Below are 17,812 nucleotides of genomic sequence, written 5' to 3'. Positions count from 1 at the left end.
TCATTTTGTGGTAACACAAGCCTCCCTGTCAAAAATCAAGGCTACGCTGGCACCTCCGACAGCTGCTTGCTAAGCGCTGAAGGCTAAGTCTGCTTTCAGCTGACCCTACTCAAAATGAAAGTGAAAGAGTTGAGGTCACAGAGTCATATGGGCATCATGTAACATTCCTCAGAGGACAAAGTTCCCCAAGACACAGGAGAGCTCCACTACAATTTTCAGTCATGCCATATCCCAGTATTCACAGAAGACTGGAAAAATAGTCACAATTCCTACAGAACAAAAACTCCAAAAAAGCAGAAATGTCAGCAGGTGAGCAAGAACTTCCAGGCCAGGTGGACTGGGTTGCACAGTTCGGAATACACAGAATACCTTAAAAATCCAAAGAACTGCAAGGACAATCCTTACATATAATTGCAGAACATCTCGATTCCCCTGCCCACCTAACCAGTGACAGCAGTGCCTCCACAAGTTCTACTGTGCGTCCCCACAGTAGGTCAAGGCTTACGGTTCATTTTACTGACCAGGCACTTTCAGTCACAAACAGCATTTGGTCCTTCCTCTGAACTGCTGCGTCTTCTTCCGTCTTTGGTATAGGAGTGGTACCATTTTGAACACTGTCAGTGCTCAGCAGATTTCTAAGAAAAACAAACAAAAACAACGACATTTCTTTCCTGGTCTTGGTGGTCACATTATTCACTATCATAACACGCGAAGTGCAAACCTGCGTATTTAAGGTCTGTGAAATACCCATGCACAATTCCATTTCAGTAACAGACACTATAAAGGAGGCAGAATCAACTTTCAAAAAACTAATTTTAATCAAAACAAAAAAAATTGTTGATCATTAACAAGTTTATAAAACAGTGATTTAGTTACATAAATAAATTGATATCAGTGTATCAAATCTGAATTACTTTCAACTTCATGAGCATGTTTACATGGGTGATGAAGTACAACCTTTTTATCTATTATAATAAATAAAATGGAGAGCATGAAATAGTTTTTCTAAACAAAAATACCTACAAACATACCTCTAGCATGTTCTCTAATGAAGGGAACAAGAGACACTGGACAACTTTTGCACCAAAACATAAAAACTGCTTTAAAAAGCACAAGGATACAGAACCATCAGCTAAAGTAAAGACACTATACTGTAACCAAAGTTGGTATTTAATAATATAATGAACAGTTTGGTAGTTAGATCTCCAGTTTGGTTATTTTAAAGCATTAAGACAAGGCAAGATAGAAGGCTGCTTTTGTTTGAGTAATTCTAGAGAAAATAAAATATATTAAAAAAACAAACTGAAAAGTAGAACAGTCATACCTACACAACTTTCTGTCCTGCACAAAGTCAAAATACCTATGCAGAATATATATATATATAATATATATATGCTATTTGTGCACAAAGGTTAGCTTATTATTAGCTCACTGCAAAGGCGTAATGTATCATGTCAATCATTTTGGAAAACAATTTGCGTTTTGTGTCAAAAAGGATAATTCTTTAAGTTTTCTAGGCTAGGAGGCACAAACCCCGATTCTGGCATACTGTATTCTTAATGCTAAGGCTTGCTGCTCTGGCTGTGTAATTTTTTGTTGTCCCTCTTTACTATAGTGCCTGTTACAAGCATGTGTGTATGTGTGCATACATATATATGTATACACAGGTTGTATAAATATATATATATAAAATTTCCCCCAATAGGTATCAGTCCAACCATGCAATCCAAAAGGTGGCTCTGCATAGATGCCCAGCATATAGTTCACCACCTGAGCCAACCCTGAAGCAAGGCGCACTTTAGTCCTTCTGGTAGGTTTTCTTTTTTGTTTAAAACCAAGCTACTGCAGCTTCAAGTATTTTGCATTACATAGATTTTTTTATAAATTAGTTAATGTTATATTTTTCAATATTCAGACATATACTATAATATATATACAGTACAATAAATGCTCTCATTCTTTTTTTATTTTTTTTGATAAATCCCTGAGAATGTATGTTGACAGTTGCTAAGTTTCCACATGCACAAGCATTGTGTGCCATGCTTCTGGATGAACAGCACTGCAAAGCCACGTGGTCAGCCTTTTAACTATTAGTATTTCATTTGTTGGTTTGTTTAAATATGCTGAAATGTAAGGATGAGTTACAAAGGAGTAAAGCTGAATCCATTCGAGGTACTTATCACAGGATGGAGGTGTTTTGTTTGGTTTTTAAAGCCATTGCAATATATGTTTGTTTTTTGAGGCTGTGAACGTATACAGAAAGAACAGGAGAGCAATGTGGGCTTTTGCCACTTGACAACATATACTCAGTGTAAACCAAACCTTTTTTAACCTCTCTCTCATACAAAACAGGAAAAAAAAAGGAAAAAAAAATAAACACACAAACTTTCACAACATGACAGTTTAGTTTGCAAACTCAATATAACTATACACATATAATACCGGTGTGGCTCTGTTTCTTTAAGTTAAAAAGGATACAAAGGCAGGCTCAAGTAAAAACAAACCACCCCTCCCACCTCCCCCCACCCCCCCATTCACACATTTTCGTCAACCAAACCGCTCACGAACCAACATCATCAGTTTCTTTTTGCCTTTGTAGATTTGTTTTAGGTTGTCAATGAACTGTGTAAACTGGATGTGTCCATCGTGAGCCATTAGGAAGGTCTCTCGGGCCTTGCTGAGGAACTCTATGAACTCACTATAGTGTCGCGGGCTGATGTGAGTGAGACGCGAGTGCGTTGTGTTAATGTAGGCTCCGATCGTGGCATCCAAGAGTTGCCTCAAAGGCGCTTTGTCCAGTGACATGAGCTTACCAGAGTTCCTCCTTCCGTGAAGTCCCACCATGCCAGGAGTGGTCAAAGTACACCTACGCAAAATGTCTGACAGTACTGTTGCACATTTGACACTTTTGACCACCAGAGGTATTATAGCTGCTAGCTCATTCTTCCCAAGAGAGTGGCTGAGCGCGCAGGCCCAGAGAACGTCGTTAATGGCAGGGTGCGTGTCCTGATTGTAACTCAGGTTGAGATGCGTCATGGCCAAAGTGGCCAGCTTGTAGGCCCGCATGGGGTAACCGCGGTGCTCCATGTATCGTGCTATGGTGAAAAGCTGCGAGTAGCTCATGCCGGTTGTAGCAGCATCGAGAACAATTTGGTAAGCAGTCTCAAAAGCTATGTGATCCTTTTCACATAAGGTCAGTGCAGAGAGGGCACAGTTTTGAGGATCCTTCATGGCACACTGTAGAGCAAGCGTCCTTGCACTGCCAGCCAGCTTCTCCTGCTGATGGCAGTCCAGATGCAGACGGACAATGGTGCTGTTGGACATCACTGTTGTAGCAACAATACTAGTGGCTTCTGTTGGAGTGAAAAGTGTAAACCAGCTTTGCATGATGCTATCCAGTGCATAAACACCTGAGAGAGAGAGAGAGAAAGGATTAGCCACAACTGATAAGACTGACCAGATAACAATATTCAGCACAAGAGCTGAACAAAGTCTAAGACGTTAGCAGTACCACGAAGGGGCAGCTACCCCAGCAGCAAAGGTTAAAGCAGACAACGTGTCTGGAAAAGGCTATGAAAATACAGGCCACTGTGCAATCTCTACAGCAATTACGGAGACACTGAGAACAGTAACAAAAACAAAAAGGTCTGCAAGAATCTGCTTTAGTCTTCTGGTTTGATAGCTGAGTTGTTTTACTTGTTATTTAAGATAATTTCAATAATGAGTTTGGACCCATTTGGGTGGAGTTACAGAGCTCAAAAATTCAACATGTCATCACGTTACTCAAAACCAGCCCTCACATTTAACATTTAAAAAGGACTTTTTTCTTTTCCAAGTGCATCTCAAAGTACAGCACATGCACAAAACAGCATTCAAGTACTATAAATGACTCACTTAATAAAACATTATGCCATTTAATAATAAGCATACCTTAAAAAAAGCTGGGGGGGGGGGTGGGAGGAGGAACGACACAAAAAGCTTCAACCCCTCTGCTTCCCCACACTGCCCAAATAGGGTTTTCAGATAGGTCTTGCACTAAATTGATGTGCATCTGAACACCAAGCTCCTTATTATGGAAATATGCTAAGCAACACACACTACCGGCTTATATTTGAAATGCGGAATTTTCCTTGGCATCACCTTATTGTTGGGGTGTGTTTGTGTGCGCGCGCACGCATGTGTGTCTGCACGGCAGGGGGATGAAGGGGGAAAGGGTGATGGATGGTTTCCATAAATTGCATCTTATAGGCAACTAGAGTGCCTGGTTATTGCTAGAGGTAGTTTACACACATCTGTTGAGTCCACCTAAACCACATCCAGAGGTCCTAATTTTCCTGTAGGACTCTTGATGCTTCCTGTGCGCTCACGTTCAGAAATGCAGCACGGCCAGAGAACACAAGGTCTTCATTTTAATAAACAGATTTCTTGCTTTACCAACTTGATTAAGTCTCAAGAGTACTTTGCATGACATTATAGGTTCTTTATGGGGTACTTCTATTAGAATATGTAAACTAATTGCAAGCAGTATTAAAACCTGCATTTTATTTGCCAATATAAAACTGCAAAATATAATACCCAGGCACTAATATCTGTAAGATAGCCTCAGTAATAACTATCTTAGAAAAGATATAAAAGCAATAAAACGAGAGCATGGCTTGAAAATTTGCAGACAAACTGCTTTCTGGCTGAGGGCATGCAAAGGCAAGCTGCATTTCCCCAAGCTACTGACAACACTAATTTCCCAGTTAAGCACAAAGCAAAGGATAATATGATCCAGAGAATAAGCACCAGCAATCTTCTGAAGTTCTGAAACTCAAGACCCATCACTGAGACACAATCCAACTCAAATGTATGAAAGAGAAAGGAATAAACGCAAAGAGAAGCATGTTTTCCAGAAGTATCTCTAGTGACAATTAAACTTGCTCCCTTGTCATAGTACTTCATTATACCCACCACCAGAGCTGCTGTATGGTTAGTTACATAGTTTTTAATGCCCTTCACTTTCAGATACTCCATCCTCATCTTGCAAGGTAGCAATTGGGAGTACACAAGCTGAAGATCTCCTCACTAGGACACGCAGGACATCTGTTCATTTCTACACTTCGCCAGAGGATGCCCTGCTAAACGCACTATCCTCCCACTGCTGCCCTCTAAGCATAAGGCTGGATTCTGCTCCCACCTATTCTTCTTCCCCGGTGGGACTTGATGATGGGTACAGTAGTATTTGGTCTGCATTTCAGTGGCCGAGGAGCAGCCTACACAATGTCATAGGCACATTGCAAAGATGAACTACATTCTAAGCCTGGATTTACCCCGTGACTTAAAAAAAAATGAGACTGCCTCCCACACGCCCCAGGGGATCCTGTTTCTAGCACCAGTGCTGGCTACTCAGATATTCTCTGTAGTTTGTTCAGACGTGTTCTGGTTCCTCCTACTCTGAGCAGCACAGAGCTGACCCAGCTGCTGTCGCACCTGTACCTGAACCTGGGCAAGCAAAGTTGTAGAACATGCCTTTTCTCTGCTGCAACACCAACCCAGACCCCTCAGGGAGTGGAGCGGGGAAGTTTGGGATACCCCACATCACAGAGTCATGTGAAAGCACAACAGCACAACTCCCCCCAACTTATTAAGGTCATGCTCACTGTGTTCTTCAACTAAGTCTAACCCAACCTGTGCTTATTTTATCATATGCTCAAGAAAATCTTATGTCATTACCGTAATTGTCTTCTAATCGAAGGAATTTTACAACATTTTTACAACAGAAAGCATGTGACACTTGCAAGTCTGAGCATTGATAAACAAGATCAAATTCTTTAAGATTAGCTGATGAAAGGACAGGAGTTCTTGAGCAGTATCCCAGAACATACCTACTTCTGTTGCACATGTTACCAACCACCTCACCATTTCTCGACGCCGCCAGTTAAGCGTTGACAGCGTCATCCGCATCACCTATTAAAACAATACAAAACACAAATTAATCCAAAAAATGCAAAACCAAGGCAATATACAAACAATAAGGCTCTTAAGTTATTCCGATACAGTGAGACTCCAAATGGTCATCTCTGCTGTCTCCATTCTGTCAACTCTTTTTAAGCTGACATGCCAAAAGGTTTGAAAAATATGGCTCATTTATCTTACAAGAGCACACAGATACTAATTCCAATTGCAAATCTTTCAAGACCAGAGGAGAGACTGTTTTCTCCAGAAACAAAACAAAACAAAACACAGAACAAACCCACCAAACCAACCGAATAGCGAACTATTCAAATTAAATTATACCCTGACTCCCCTCTCCATGAATGGTAGTCTCTAAAGTGGAAATGTGTCCATTCATGTTGAGCAAACTAACCCGTTCACTTTTTCCCCACATCTGTAGATCTTTTCATTGACTTAAACAATACAGACAACAGCTACTGTGTACTGTGATTTGACTGGCTGTTTATTCTGCAAAGACATGCATACACACTTCAAGATATATCCACACATTACTGAAAAGCCCGGGGCAATAGTTTCTCTCATTTGAGCAAAGACTCTATGCAAATAAGTCTTATCTTAAGACCATAAGAATCCTAGGATATTTTTTCAAGCTTTGATTATAATGCTCATTTTGTATTACTTACAGTTAGTTCCTCTTATTTCTCAAAATCTGAACAAACAACAAGCACATGGTTTTCAGTAGCTGAAACTGCATGGAAAGCTTGATTCAGCTAATTAAACAGACCTCATAGACACCTCAATGAAGTAAGCAAGTGGTTTTCCCCTCACAATACCACATTACTACACTCGTTACTACACATTACTATTTGGTCATTACTACAGGTCAGTCACAGAGCTCTCCAAGATGTTCTCTCCATATCAACCTCACAAAATGCATTCATGAAACACCTTGGAGTTAGTTACCAGCACTTACAAGAGGGTTCTTACTCCCAATCCCTTTCCAATCCTAAGGCGACTTCAAAGTGACCTGTAGCCCTCTTTGTCATTCTAGTTATTCCTGTTGTCTCCTTTTGTCATTAGCTGTAGATAGGGTAATTGAGAAGACTGAACAAGTGTTGAGGAGTATGAATGCACAGAGGATCTTTGAAAAGTCTCATTATAGGCAAACATCAGGGACTGCACACTGGCCTCCTTGAAGAGCTTGATAAATGCTTTTCTCCACTCAAAATATCAGGACAAGAAATCCACTGGCCTTCTTAGCTTCAGAGATTATGGTATCATTTCTACTAAACAGTAGTCTAAGTACCAGATCAAGAAGAGAATTTCGAAAGAAAGCAACTGGTTTCTAAGGAACAACACTACACCTTTTAAATTATGGAAGTATGTCTAAGGCAGAACATGGAATCAGTTTTTTCTTGAAACCTTCCTGGAAGAAAAACAGGCATCCTCCAGTTAAAATGCCCTGGAGCATAACTGACTCACTCTGTCCTTTGATGGACACTTGAGGAGTTTAGGCATGCAAATCGAAGGCTGACACTCTCACAGGATCTGAGATGAATTTTTTAGCTTTACCTGAGAGGGAATGAATGCAAGAGAATGTAAAAAAGGTTATGGACTGATAAAGATTGAATTCTGCTACTGGTGGCAGAAGAAAACAAAAAAAAAAATTTTTTTGTGGGAAAAATGACTTCTCTGGAAGTCGTCTTTGATGATTTTCCTTCCTGTGGTGGCTGTAAAACAATGATCCGTCACAAAAGCCTTCAGCAAATGTAGTGGCTATAATGGCTGTACTAGCTTGAAAGCAAAAAGCCCCACCAAACCGGGTTTCAAGAAATTTCATGACTCAAATTGTTCTAGAGTAAAGTCTTTTGCACAGTATTTTATATTATTTGATTTCATTAAACTGTGGAAAACTGAGCATACCAAAAAAGAGCTCTTTCCTGATGCAATAATAATAATAATAATAACAATAATAAGCTCTAATGTTTTAATATAAAGCATGTATTGACATCTGGACCAGGAAGGAACTAAGTGAATTTACAGCATAACTATGAAGGCAAAGAACTGACCTATCCAAGATCCATGGATGTCAAGTGAAGAGAACTTCTGAATAGGTCAATAAGTCTGAAAATGCAGAGACAGACACATCCCTGTGAATTATGCAGCTTATCTGAAAGTCACGTTCTCCCCCACAGAGAATAACCTGCCTGCTGTGCTGGATTTTAAAAAATGTTTTCTTGTCTAGAAGAACAGGAGATCTCACAATGTAAGAAATACAGCAACAGACAACTAACCAATACAAAACCTCTGAATCATGCACATTGGAATGAGATTTTTTTTAATACACTTTCAGGAAAAAGACACTATTTGCCAAATACATATTAAATGATCATCTCCACTAATGTGCTCAGCAGTTCTGCCAGCAGTACAACTCTTCATGGGTGCTACAGATGTAGCATACAACAGGAGGAGGAATGGAAGTCCTGCCTGTACCTGGGAAAGGTACAACTTCCATGACTGTAAGGTACTACAGGACAGAATATACCTGAGATGCTTTATGCCTCCTTGCCACACTGATGACCTCTTTTCAAGGCTAGCTTTAATGTCTTCCTTTAGCTCATTCAGTTGAAACATGATAATAGTCCTGAGCCACCAGGAGAAGGTGGAGAAGAGGGAGAAAGGACACAGGAGCCCATACACTACTCCCAAATTTGAAATAATGGAAGAGGTTTTTTTTTCACAGAAATCCCAGTGACTGAGCTGTGAAAACGTTGGCATTATCTTCTCTGCCTAAATGGGCAAACTTCTCAGTGTCACAGCTCAGAGGCAAAACTGAGTACCTGCAAGGTCACTGCTGCTCACTTTACATTGTGAGGCATTAAACAGAGCTTTCTAGGGCACAAAAACGTCATAGGTGGTCAGATACTAGATTGGGAATATAGACAATCTAACTGTATTAGATTTCCTGGTGCAAGCATCCATAGACCATTAAGAATGGTGCCTTTGTGGGAAAAATGTAACTGTGCAGAAGTACACAACAGTAAGTTCCTATCAGCAAACTGTTACACACCTTTACATGTTACCTTAGTCAACTTGGGGCAAAAGAGTGGACAAATCCTACCAGTCCATTCCAACAACTACAGTTTAAGAGAGAGTCACGGCTTACAGCATTTCTTTCTTTAGAACTCACTGAGGACATTCTGATGAGCCCATCAGTCACACCCGGGTGTGTATCAATACAGTGATGTTCAAAAATGTGCTGTTACCATTGAATGACACTTGGTGAATACTTGAGATGGCACATAAGTTAAACATAAGGAGCTTTCTCAAGAAAGCAAACATTTAAGGCACAAACGTACTGAGATGCAAAAAAAAGCAGCAGATTTCCACAGCAGAGGGAATAAGAAAGGCTAGCAAAGCACAGAGAATCTCAGCTTTCTGATTAAAGATTTTAGGTTCTAAAAGTCTAGAATAGGCAAATAGTACCTTTCTCTTTGGCATGAGAAGTAACTGGGATAAAATCCTTTCCCCAGAAGTCTTTGGAGCTTTGTTTACTGAAGTAAAGTAATAAATGGTTTTCTGATCTTTGCATGTTTTTTTGAAGAACTCCCTAAGGAGGGATGAAGAGATTTATTTTTGTTGAAATGAACTGTGTAAACTCCAAGATTCATCAATGTAAGGCAACATTACTCCAGGTATCTAAAACTTAGCTTGTATTATAAGCTAAGAGGCTTAAAACTCATCTGAAGTTCTTGCACACCTCAAGCAGTCTGATGCAGATGACCATCCCACAGCCTGTGGAGTGTATGATTTGATTTCCTCTGATGAAGGAAGAGGGAGGCTACTGCTAACACAGTCTCCTTTAGAAACATGACATAGGGCTGACCTTGACTTTCTTTAGTAATTCAGGAAGCGTCTTCCAAATTTTGTCTGGGGAGTGGGGAGGGAAGGCAAGGCAAGGAAGGGGGGAAAATAGAAAGGAAGGCTAAGAAACACCCCCCAGGACCTGAAAGTGATATGGTGCATTTCTTCATATTCACTTTTCTGGCATGCAAAGCAACCGTGCTCCCTAGCCCCGCTGAATACACTGCTGAGGGCATTTGCGTTGTTCTCCAGTGAGCACCGCGCAGGCCAGCGCCACCAGCCGCCCGCAGGCCGCTCACAGGCCTGTCCCGCCCGCAGGGCCCGGGCGCCCTCGCTTTGTGTTCACCAGCCAGCTGCACTGAAGTCAGCACCAGCAAACGCTCCGGACACAGCCCAAGCACATATGGTCCTCAGTGACTTCAAAAGAGCTGACCCATCAAGGCAGGGTCAAATTCCTGTCTTCTACTATAGCAATAATGAGCAATGGAAATACCTGAAGGCCCAACTCCAGAGAAACTTTCAGAAGAGTGATGTCTGGCAAGCTGTCCATGAGTGTTGCTATTTTAAATGCATCCTGGGCAAGCTTGAAGATGTGTGATGAGGAGTGGATATTTTTCTGGATGGATTCTAACACTGTTTCCAGCCTCCGAACATCACCTGCAAGGTGTAAACAGATTCACCAAAATGGAATAACTGTCCAAAATATCCAGAGCTGCATTAAAACTGAGCCTGTCACTACTACAGCATGGTGTTTCAGTTACACACATTTTGTTTTTATAAGCCCTCCGTAATTAAATCATATATGAACAAAAGGCACAGGACAGCACAAATTGCACTATAACCTAGTGGTGCCAGTTCAGTACAGGCCAGAAAGTCATCTTGATTTCTGATTTCTGGAAGTGATTTGTCCACTCCTGGATCTCAGAGTCTACACCATGTCAGAAGAACAAACAGCTGTCTCATCAGCCTCAGATCAAGTCGATCTGGCTCTCACAAAGCTAAGTTAACTGCTTTGCTAGGAAATTGACAGGCTTAAGTTAGTTCAGTTTTTTGTTGCAATTTCACACTACTGTCAGACTACAATTTGGATTCCTCAACACAGGTTTTAAATCTCTTTGTTCTATATATTATTAAAAACATACATTTAGTTGAGTACGTAACTGACAGCACTGTACCTTTGGCTGCTGTTAGCATGGTTGATGCCAGCTCACACTGCTGGGATTCAATGTGACTTAGGGTGAACCAGCGGGGATACCGGTTAGGAACAACTGATGCAATGTGGTGTGGGCGGGACAGGTCTCCTGACGAAGCCGTAGATTCCAATACTAGCAAACTGAAAAAAAAAGAAGAAACCCTCTTCAATCGTCATTACATTTGGTTATCCAAGAGCAAACTGCAGCCACAAATATACTCTTAAAAAAAAAAAAAAGAAAGAAAGAAAGAAAGAAATGTGCTTCTTTTTGGTACAAAAAGGGATATAGCGCAATTTACTACTTTTGGGGGGAAGCTTAAAAGGCTATTATCCAAACCTGGCTATAGAAGTGGGCACCTATAGGAACTGACCAGACAATTAAGCTATTTGTTAGCCAAGACAACAAAGACTTTTTCATGATCTATAGTGCTATTGCCTTTTTGTTGTTGTTGTTTCGGCTTTGAATCACAACCCTTCCAGGGAAGCGGAGAAGTTCTCATTCGTACTCAGAACATGTAAATATTTTTCAATACTACTCCATATGCAAGTGCAACTTTCTTCACTTGAAAATTGCGTAGCAGAGAAACTGGGCAGGATTATTCAATAAGCTGTTTTGATTTTGATTTTGCAATAAATTCAGACACAAAAAGGTACATTTTATTCTACAACTATGAACTATGTTCAAAGTCCTTAAATTCTAGCCTTCCAAATATTATAATGTAATATAATCCAATCCACCGTTCATGTGGACACAACCCAGGCTAGGTCTAAAGTAACTAGTGCAAACCTAGTGCAAGTGAACCATAGATACGTTTGAATTCTCAGAAGTTTTCTGAAGACCATTCTGAACCTCTCAGCTGAGCCAGCTATATCATCATCAGGAGCAAAGCTAGCTTACTTCTGCAGGAGCCGCAGATAAAGGTGTATCTTCAGAACAGATATACTGTAGATTGTCTCAGTCTAGGTGTATTCAACATAACTCCCTCGCACTCATCACATCAAGATGATCTCTTACATGCTCACACCCTATCTCAAAAGTCCACGTGAGCAAACTCGATGCAGTCGTATTGCTTTATGGATGCATTGGCCTTGAACCTCTAAAATCTGATTGTGATCCAGCCTTCCGTTTCTACCAGTTTTCATATCCAAGTGACTTCTTACCAGAAATCACCTAGGAGGACAAAGGAAGCTGGATCTATTTGTCAATAATATCAAAAATACTGAATAATATTAAAAATCTACTTCATTGCGATGCTTTGTAATAGTATTTTTCTTATGGAATGAGCAGATTTAAATAAGTTGTACTATTTTCTTTTCACATAAATAAATACCTAAGTGCTTTAAGTAACCGGAATGCCTGAGGTTTTTTCACAGCAAGAATGGAGACTTTTAAGACAGATTTAAGATGCAGAAGAAAGTCCATCGGTTTTGTGTAGGTCCCTGAGGCATACAAGTATACCTTTAAGAATCTGCAGAGAAATATCATTTTGAACATAAGCTCAGGAATCTAGCAGGCAGATATAAATATAACGCACCTTGTAAACAGCCATCAGCAGATTGTGCTAACATTTTCTGAAGCATATGATGCACAGTAGTATGAAAAAAAACTCAACTAACTTCACTTTTGATTTGTATTAGAAGTCAAATCAGTTCCCTAGTATCACAAAGAAACTTCTTTAGCTTTACATAGGTAAAAATAAAATACATATAAATTCTTCAGTTGATATTTTCCAAGAATAGAGAGAAGGAAAAAATGTATTATTAAATGGTTTCAAAAACAGAGCAAAAGGGATTATTAGGTTAGGTGTAACACTAAATACACAAAGAGCATGAAAGGAAGAGGCTGTTTTGGGGAAATCCTTTGTCAGTTTGAATTCCACTGCCAGCCTTCTATGTTCCTTTGCTGTGAAAAGAAATGCTGTTGTGAATTGGTGGCTTTCATGTAATTTTGGCAAGATTAGGGAGCATCAGAACAAGCACAGGCTGCAGGAGATTGAGCATTCTTCACTTTCTTTTTCTTTCAAACATCAATTATTTTGATAGTTTAGCAAAGCTACCTCATGATTAAACGTCATTAAAGACTGGCTTGTAAAGCCCAGACGAAATTCAGGTTTGACATGGGACCAGCCAAACTAAGCCAAATATTCAAGTTCAGATTCCAAGTGAGCAGTCAACTAGGTCACAGTAGATCCACATTCTCCAAACCTCCACTCCATATGTTTCAGTGCTGCAAGCAGACAGCTCCAGATAGAAGTGACCACCAAAGATGCACACATTGTCCTTTCCGAGCTGAGGTGTATGAAAGGCAGTAGGGTCTCAGCTTCCACGGACATCATACTGAATTTTCCACACTCAAAAAACAACTCCAAAAAATGAGGTAACAGATTTTATTGCAGAAAGACAAAAAATTCAGAGCTGACCCTCTCATATTTAGACCAACTTCTATCCGTTAAGAGCAGCTAGCTATGACATGGTCCTCGGAAGTTAACTTTTTTGAAATATGTTGAAGGAAGAAAGAAAGATGCTATATTCCTAAAAGCAAGTAGCTGTGCAAAAAGATCTCTGTATGAAACTTCCCGTTAAGATTTTCATCCATACCATAACAACTTCCACCCTGTCAGGGAGGAAGAGCTGAGCCAATTTTATTCTTATGAGCAGTCCCACCTTACAACCATTGAATATCTATTCAATCTTCATGTTCGTTTTCTTCTTTCTCACTTAAATCAACATGAAATTAGCTTCTTATTTGTTTATATGAGAAGTTCATTTTTTCTTTTTTTTCTTTCCTTCCTTTGAACCACTGAGCTCTCCTAGGTGTCAATGGAAAGTATAATCTTCTTTAAGAGAATTTTTGAGCAGTGCTAAGACATGGATTAGCAAGTGTCTGCACTGGCCATCACTGCAATTCAAGGCAGCAAGTCCTCATATCTGAAGAGTGCCAAATACCAAACTATAGAGACTGATCACTGTCTAGAGATTAAGTCTCACATGCTTTACAAAGTGGTGGCAAAAGGGGTTAAGGAAAACGGCCCCAATTATGCTGGTGTCTCCTGTGGTTCTATCAGATAGAACAGAACAGATGTCTCCTCCTGATTCTGGCCTGTTTGAGAATTAACTTCTGAGGATGAGATGATATCTTCATGCCAAAAGATGGCTGGAACTCTCCAAGACTAACTGGAGATTTCATCGTCTTGAATCTTTCGGGAACTTTTTTTTTTTACATTTGTTTTGTCACAAAATTTGTTTTCCATTATGATTTGTTTCTGGGGAAATCCCAAGTCCCTGTTGGAGAGGAATGGCACATTGGTCTCACTTCCACTGAAGCGTTCAGTGCACTGTGTGGAACTGCTGAGGGCAGAGATGTCTATTCCACCTCTTCAGCACGGTTTAGCATCTTAGTCTCCATACACACCTTATCTCACACATAAAAAACAGACCTGTCTTTTTTTTTTAAATGCACATTTTGTATTATCTTGCTGGCCTGATATGATCAGGGTTGTAGATACATTTACTTGTACTTAAATGGCCTAGTCAACTTTCTGATCTTACATAAAAATGTTGTCACAGTTCATCAATAATGCAGTTATTTTTTCTTAATATAATGCTTAAATTGCTGATCATAAGCAGCAAGCATACAAGTGTACTCTCCACACATCTAGACACCTTCCCTAACATCTATTACTGGGCATTCATCACAACAATTATCAGGCTAAAGAGACCTTTGTCTTGACCCGCTAATAGCTATGTTTGGTAAGCATGCCTTCCATTTTAGTCCTTTGAATATAAAACTATTTCTCCTTCTATTTTGCTTTCTGGAGAGACTATGGATCTACAAATCACCAAAATATAACTTGATTAATATGCATGTAATTTAAAAAGCACTTATGTGGATAGTATGTCCTTCAACCACAATGCAGTCACTCTTCATAACAATGACCTGAGAAAACTCAGTAGTCGTTTTTATTCTGGAACTTGATATGCTCCTAGTAATCAGTTCTGGCTCTTCTTTGTCAACCACCATTTACTCCAAGTTCTTGACAGCATCCAAATCTAAGGCAATCCAGTTGGGACTAGTTACTTCCCTGCACTGTGTACAGACAGCATGGATTTACCATTTATCATTTAAGCCGCTGAAACTTCCTTCAGGTGGCTTTCTTAGTCACCATTAACAATTCAGCCTTCCCTGAGTTAAGGCCAGCACTCACTGATCTCTCCCTAAGAAGCTACTTTCTCCTAACTACCAAAGACAAATGAGATAAGTCAGACATTTTGTTGTCATACGATACATTCCATTTAAAATCCACGTGTGCAAGACTGCTTAGTGATGAAGCACACACAAAATTTACTGGTTCAGACCACACAATATGGTGCGGTCTACTATGTAGAGTTAATTTATAACGGAGGCTGGTGAAACAGAGAGTCCTGCGGAACAGGCTATGCAGCAGGAGATCCTCAGACCTGACATCTCCATCTATAAAGAAGAGTCATGCCGCTGGTGAGATACCCCCTTCCTCATTTGCCCACTGTTACCACCACACATACAAGAGAGAACACATGTGCTAACACCGTTGTTGTCTAACAGGAAGTTTCATTCCTCAAGGTTGCAGTCCTGGAAGGAAGGATTTAGAACAGAGTTCTGTTTTATAATAGGAAATAAACACTTAATTGTACATTTATACTGTACTTTCCACACACTTCTGCTGCTTTTATAGATGACAGAACTAAAGTAATTTTTCCTTAATTGGAACAATGCTTCTTTTCGAACAAAAGACCCAGTGTGATTTCCATACCCTCTTCCAAACACTTTTTTTTTTCTGTCCCCACACAAGCTGTGAATACGTACCGCATGGCTCTGAGTGCAGTTTTGTATGCCAATTCAGCATCATGAGGTAGGAGAGAGGTGAAGAGATACTTGGCAAATGTGTGCATTGGAACGCTCTCTCGATGGATGACTTCGCCTAAACCACTATAGGGTCCAGCTGTGTGAAAGAGAATGACAACCTTTACAGAGTGTTAACCCCCTGCAAACTACCAGACCTTTAAAAACACTATGCCTTGGAATTGTAATTGGTGCTCAGAGACAGAGACTGCTGCACAAGAGTTAAAACTATATTGGTATTTTGGGGGAAATGCTTATATATATTACATGCCGTATATTCTTTGAGACAAAGAAACAACAGCCTGCAAACTGCACAGTAGCAAGCGCACGACCAGTGCCAATACAAATGACTGAATGGTTCTAGTGCTCCGTGGGGCTTATCCAACAAGTTTATGGCATGCAAAAGTGGAAGGTGATAATCCCTGCTTTGCCTCTGCACAGTTATATTGTATGCATAAATCCCCGCGCACTGTCCAATGGTGCATGAATAGTTGATCACAACTCCACCAGAAAATGTTTGCACTGGAAAAGCACATCTCTTCCATAGTAATTATGTAACCAATCACTACTGCAGCACCTAATTCCTATTAATTTAATCTGATATTAGACATTTAAATAACTCTGTGCCTCGGTCCCCAGAGAAGACTGGATCAGATCTTCCGCTGAAGCCAGTTTTAGTCCCTTACAGCCACATTGTCTTGGAGTTTATATTTGCCCTTGAGAAAGCCCATTGTATACCCATAGCTGCCAATTTTGCTCACGCTCAGTGCAATCAGCGCACTACTTCAACCTCCCAACAGTAATTCTAGGACTAGCAAGGGAGGAGATGATTTTAAAAAGAAGTAAATCCAGCTGTTGCCTTATTGCATTCTAAACTTCACAATGCCTGTGAATCCCATTTTCATATATTTTCCTGAAATATTAAGGCTGTTGTTTCTGTTAATAGGAAAATTGTGTCATGAAGGTTTTTTTATGTCAGCAGTTACAGGTTGAAGCATTAAATGTTGCAAGATACAGGATAAGAATCTTCAACTAAGTATTATAGGATAATTATTGCACAGATAGCAGCCAGGAGTTACAAAATTTACTACAGGAGGAGAATTTCCTCTTCTAGAGATCTCAGCCCATCACACTTGGTTAGATGAATGACTGTGTGAGCGCACCACTCCTTCACTGCAGTCACACAGGCCTTTTGAATGGGCTCCAGGGGCCGTTCAGACTGATGTGCACAACCCTGCACTGGAGCAGATGAGGAGAACTCATGCAGCTCACTTAGCCATGTCTGCTGCACAGGTTGAGGAACTTCATGAGAGGCAGTAACAACTTAGATCAGCACCATGGATTCAGCAATATTATTCTTACTGATGTCTTAGCAGAATATACAAAGATAAAAATCTCAACTCTACACGTGGATGTCTCTGAAGACTGGGGCAGATTACAAAATAATGTCACTGAAGATTTTAGCCACTGGATAGTCACTGGAAATGAAGTTCAAAGCCATTCAAAACCATCTCACATGGCTTCAGTGTAGGGAGCCATTTCATACACGTTTGCCAATTGGAGGTCCAGCCAAGAGAGGTAAATTATGACATAAGTAACGCATGTCAAAGCATCTATATGTAAATATGTCCCATCGTTAACATAGCAGTCAAGCAAAAAATAAAACAGAGCAGTTCTTGCAATAGAGTCTATCTTCTGCTTTCCCACGCATTCAAATGGTAACTACACGCAGTACACATTAATCTATATTAACAGGCTAGAAATCAGCTTAATATTGGATTAAGCTTTCTTTATTACATCTACAGGTCTTTAACTATAAAAATACAATTGCTATGATTAGGATCTTAAATCGCTGCATAGTTTTTCCTCCATGGGAGCTGACAGTTTCTGTCTAACCTGGAGTAAACCTAAGCTACTGCAGGAAAGCCAGATTTCCTAGT

The 17,812-nt window shown here is 40.1% G+C and overlaps 1 protein-coding gene across 1 annotated transcript in view; it reads right to left on the bottom strand.

Annotated features, from left to right (window-relative positions):
* Positions 1-794: 794 nt before the first annotated feature.
* Positions 795-17,812, bottom strand: part of ZSWIM6 (zinc finger SWIM-type containing 6) — a 105,191-nt gene continuing 88,173 nt past the window's right edge. The window contains exons 10-14 of the mRNA XM_088533160.1: positions 15,837-15,972; positions 10,977-11,134; positions 10,295-10,458; positions 5,868-5,949; positions 795-3,410 (exon numbers count right to left, since the gene is read on the bottom strand). Of these exons, the coding sequence (XP_088389286.1) occupies positions 2,548-3,410; positions 5,868-5,949; positions 10,295-10,458; positions 10,977-11,134; positions 15,837-15,972 (1,403 nt within the window). The 3' untranslated portion in view covers positions 795-2,547. The remainder of the gene's footprint in view (positions 3,411-5,867; positions 5,950-10,294; positions 10,459-10,976; positions 11,135-15,836; positions 15,973-17,812) is intronic.

Source organism: Tinamus guttatus, unplaced genomic scaffold, assembly GCF_059628265.1.
Source record: "Tinamus guttatus ecotype Peru unplaced genomic scaffold, ASM5962826v1 Tinamus_guttatus_pri_ptg000488l, whole genome shotgun sequence".
Taxonomy (NCBI): domain Eukaryota; kingdom Metazoa; phylum Chordata; class Aves; order Tinamiformes; family Tinamidae; genus Tinamus; species Tinamus guttatus.
The sequence above is the reverse complement of the archived record's forward strand: the minus strand, read 5'-3'. Positions and strand labels throughout refer to the sequence as shown.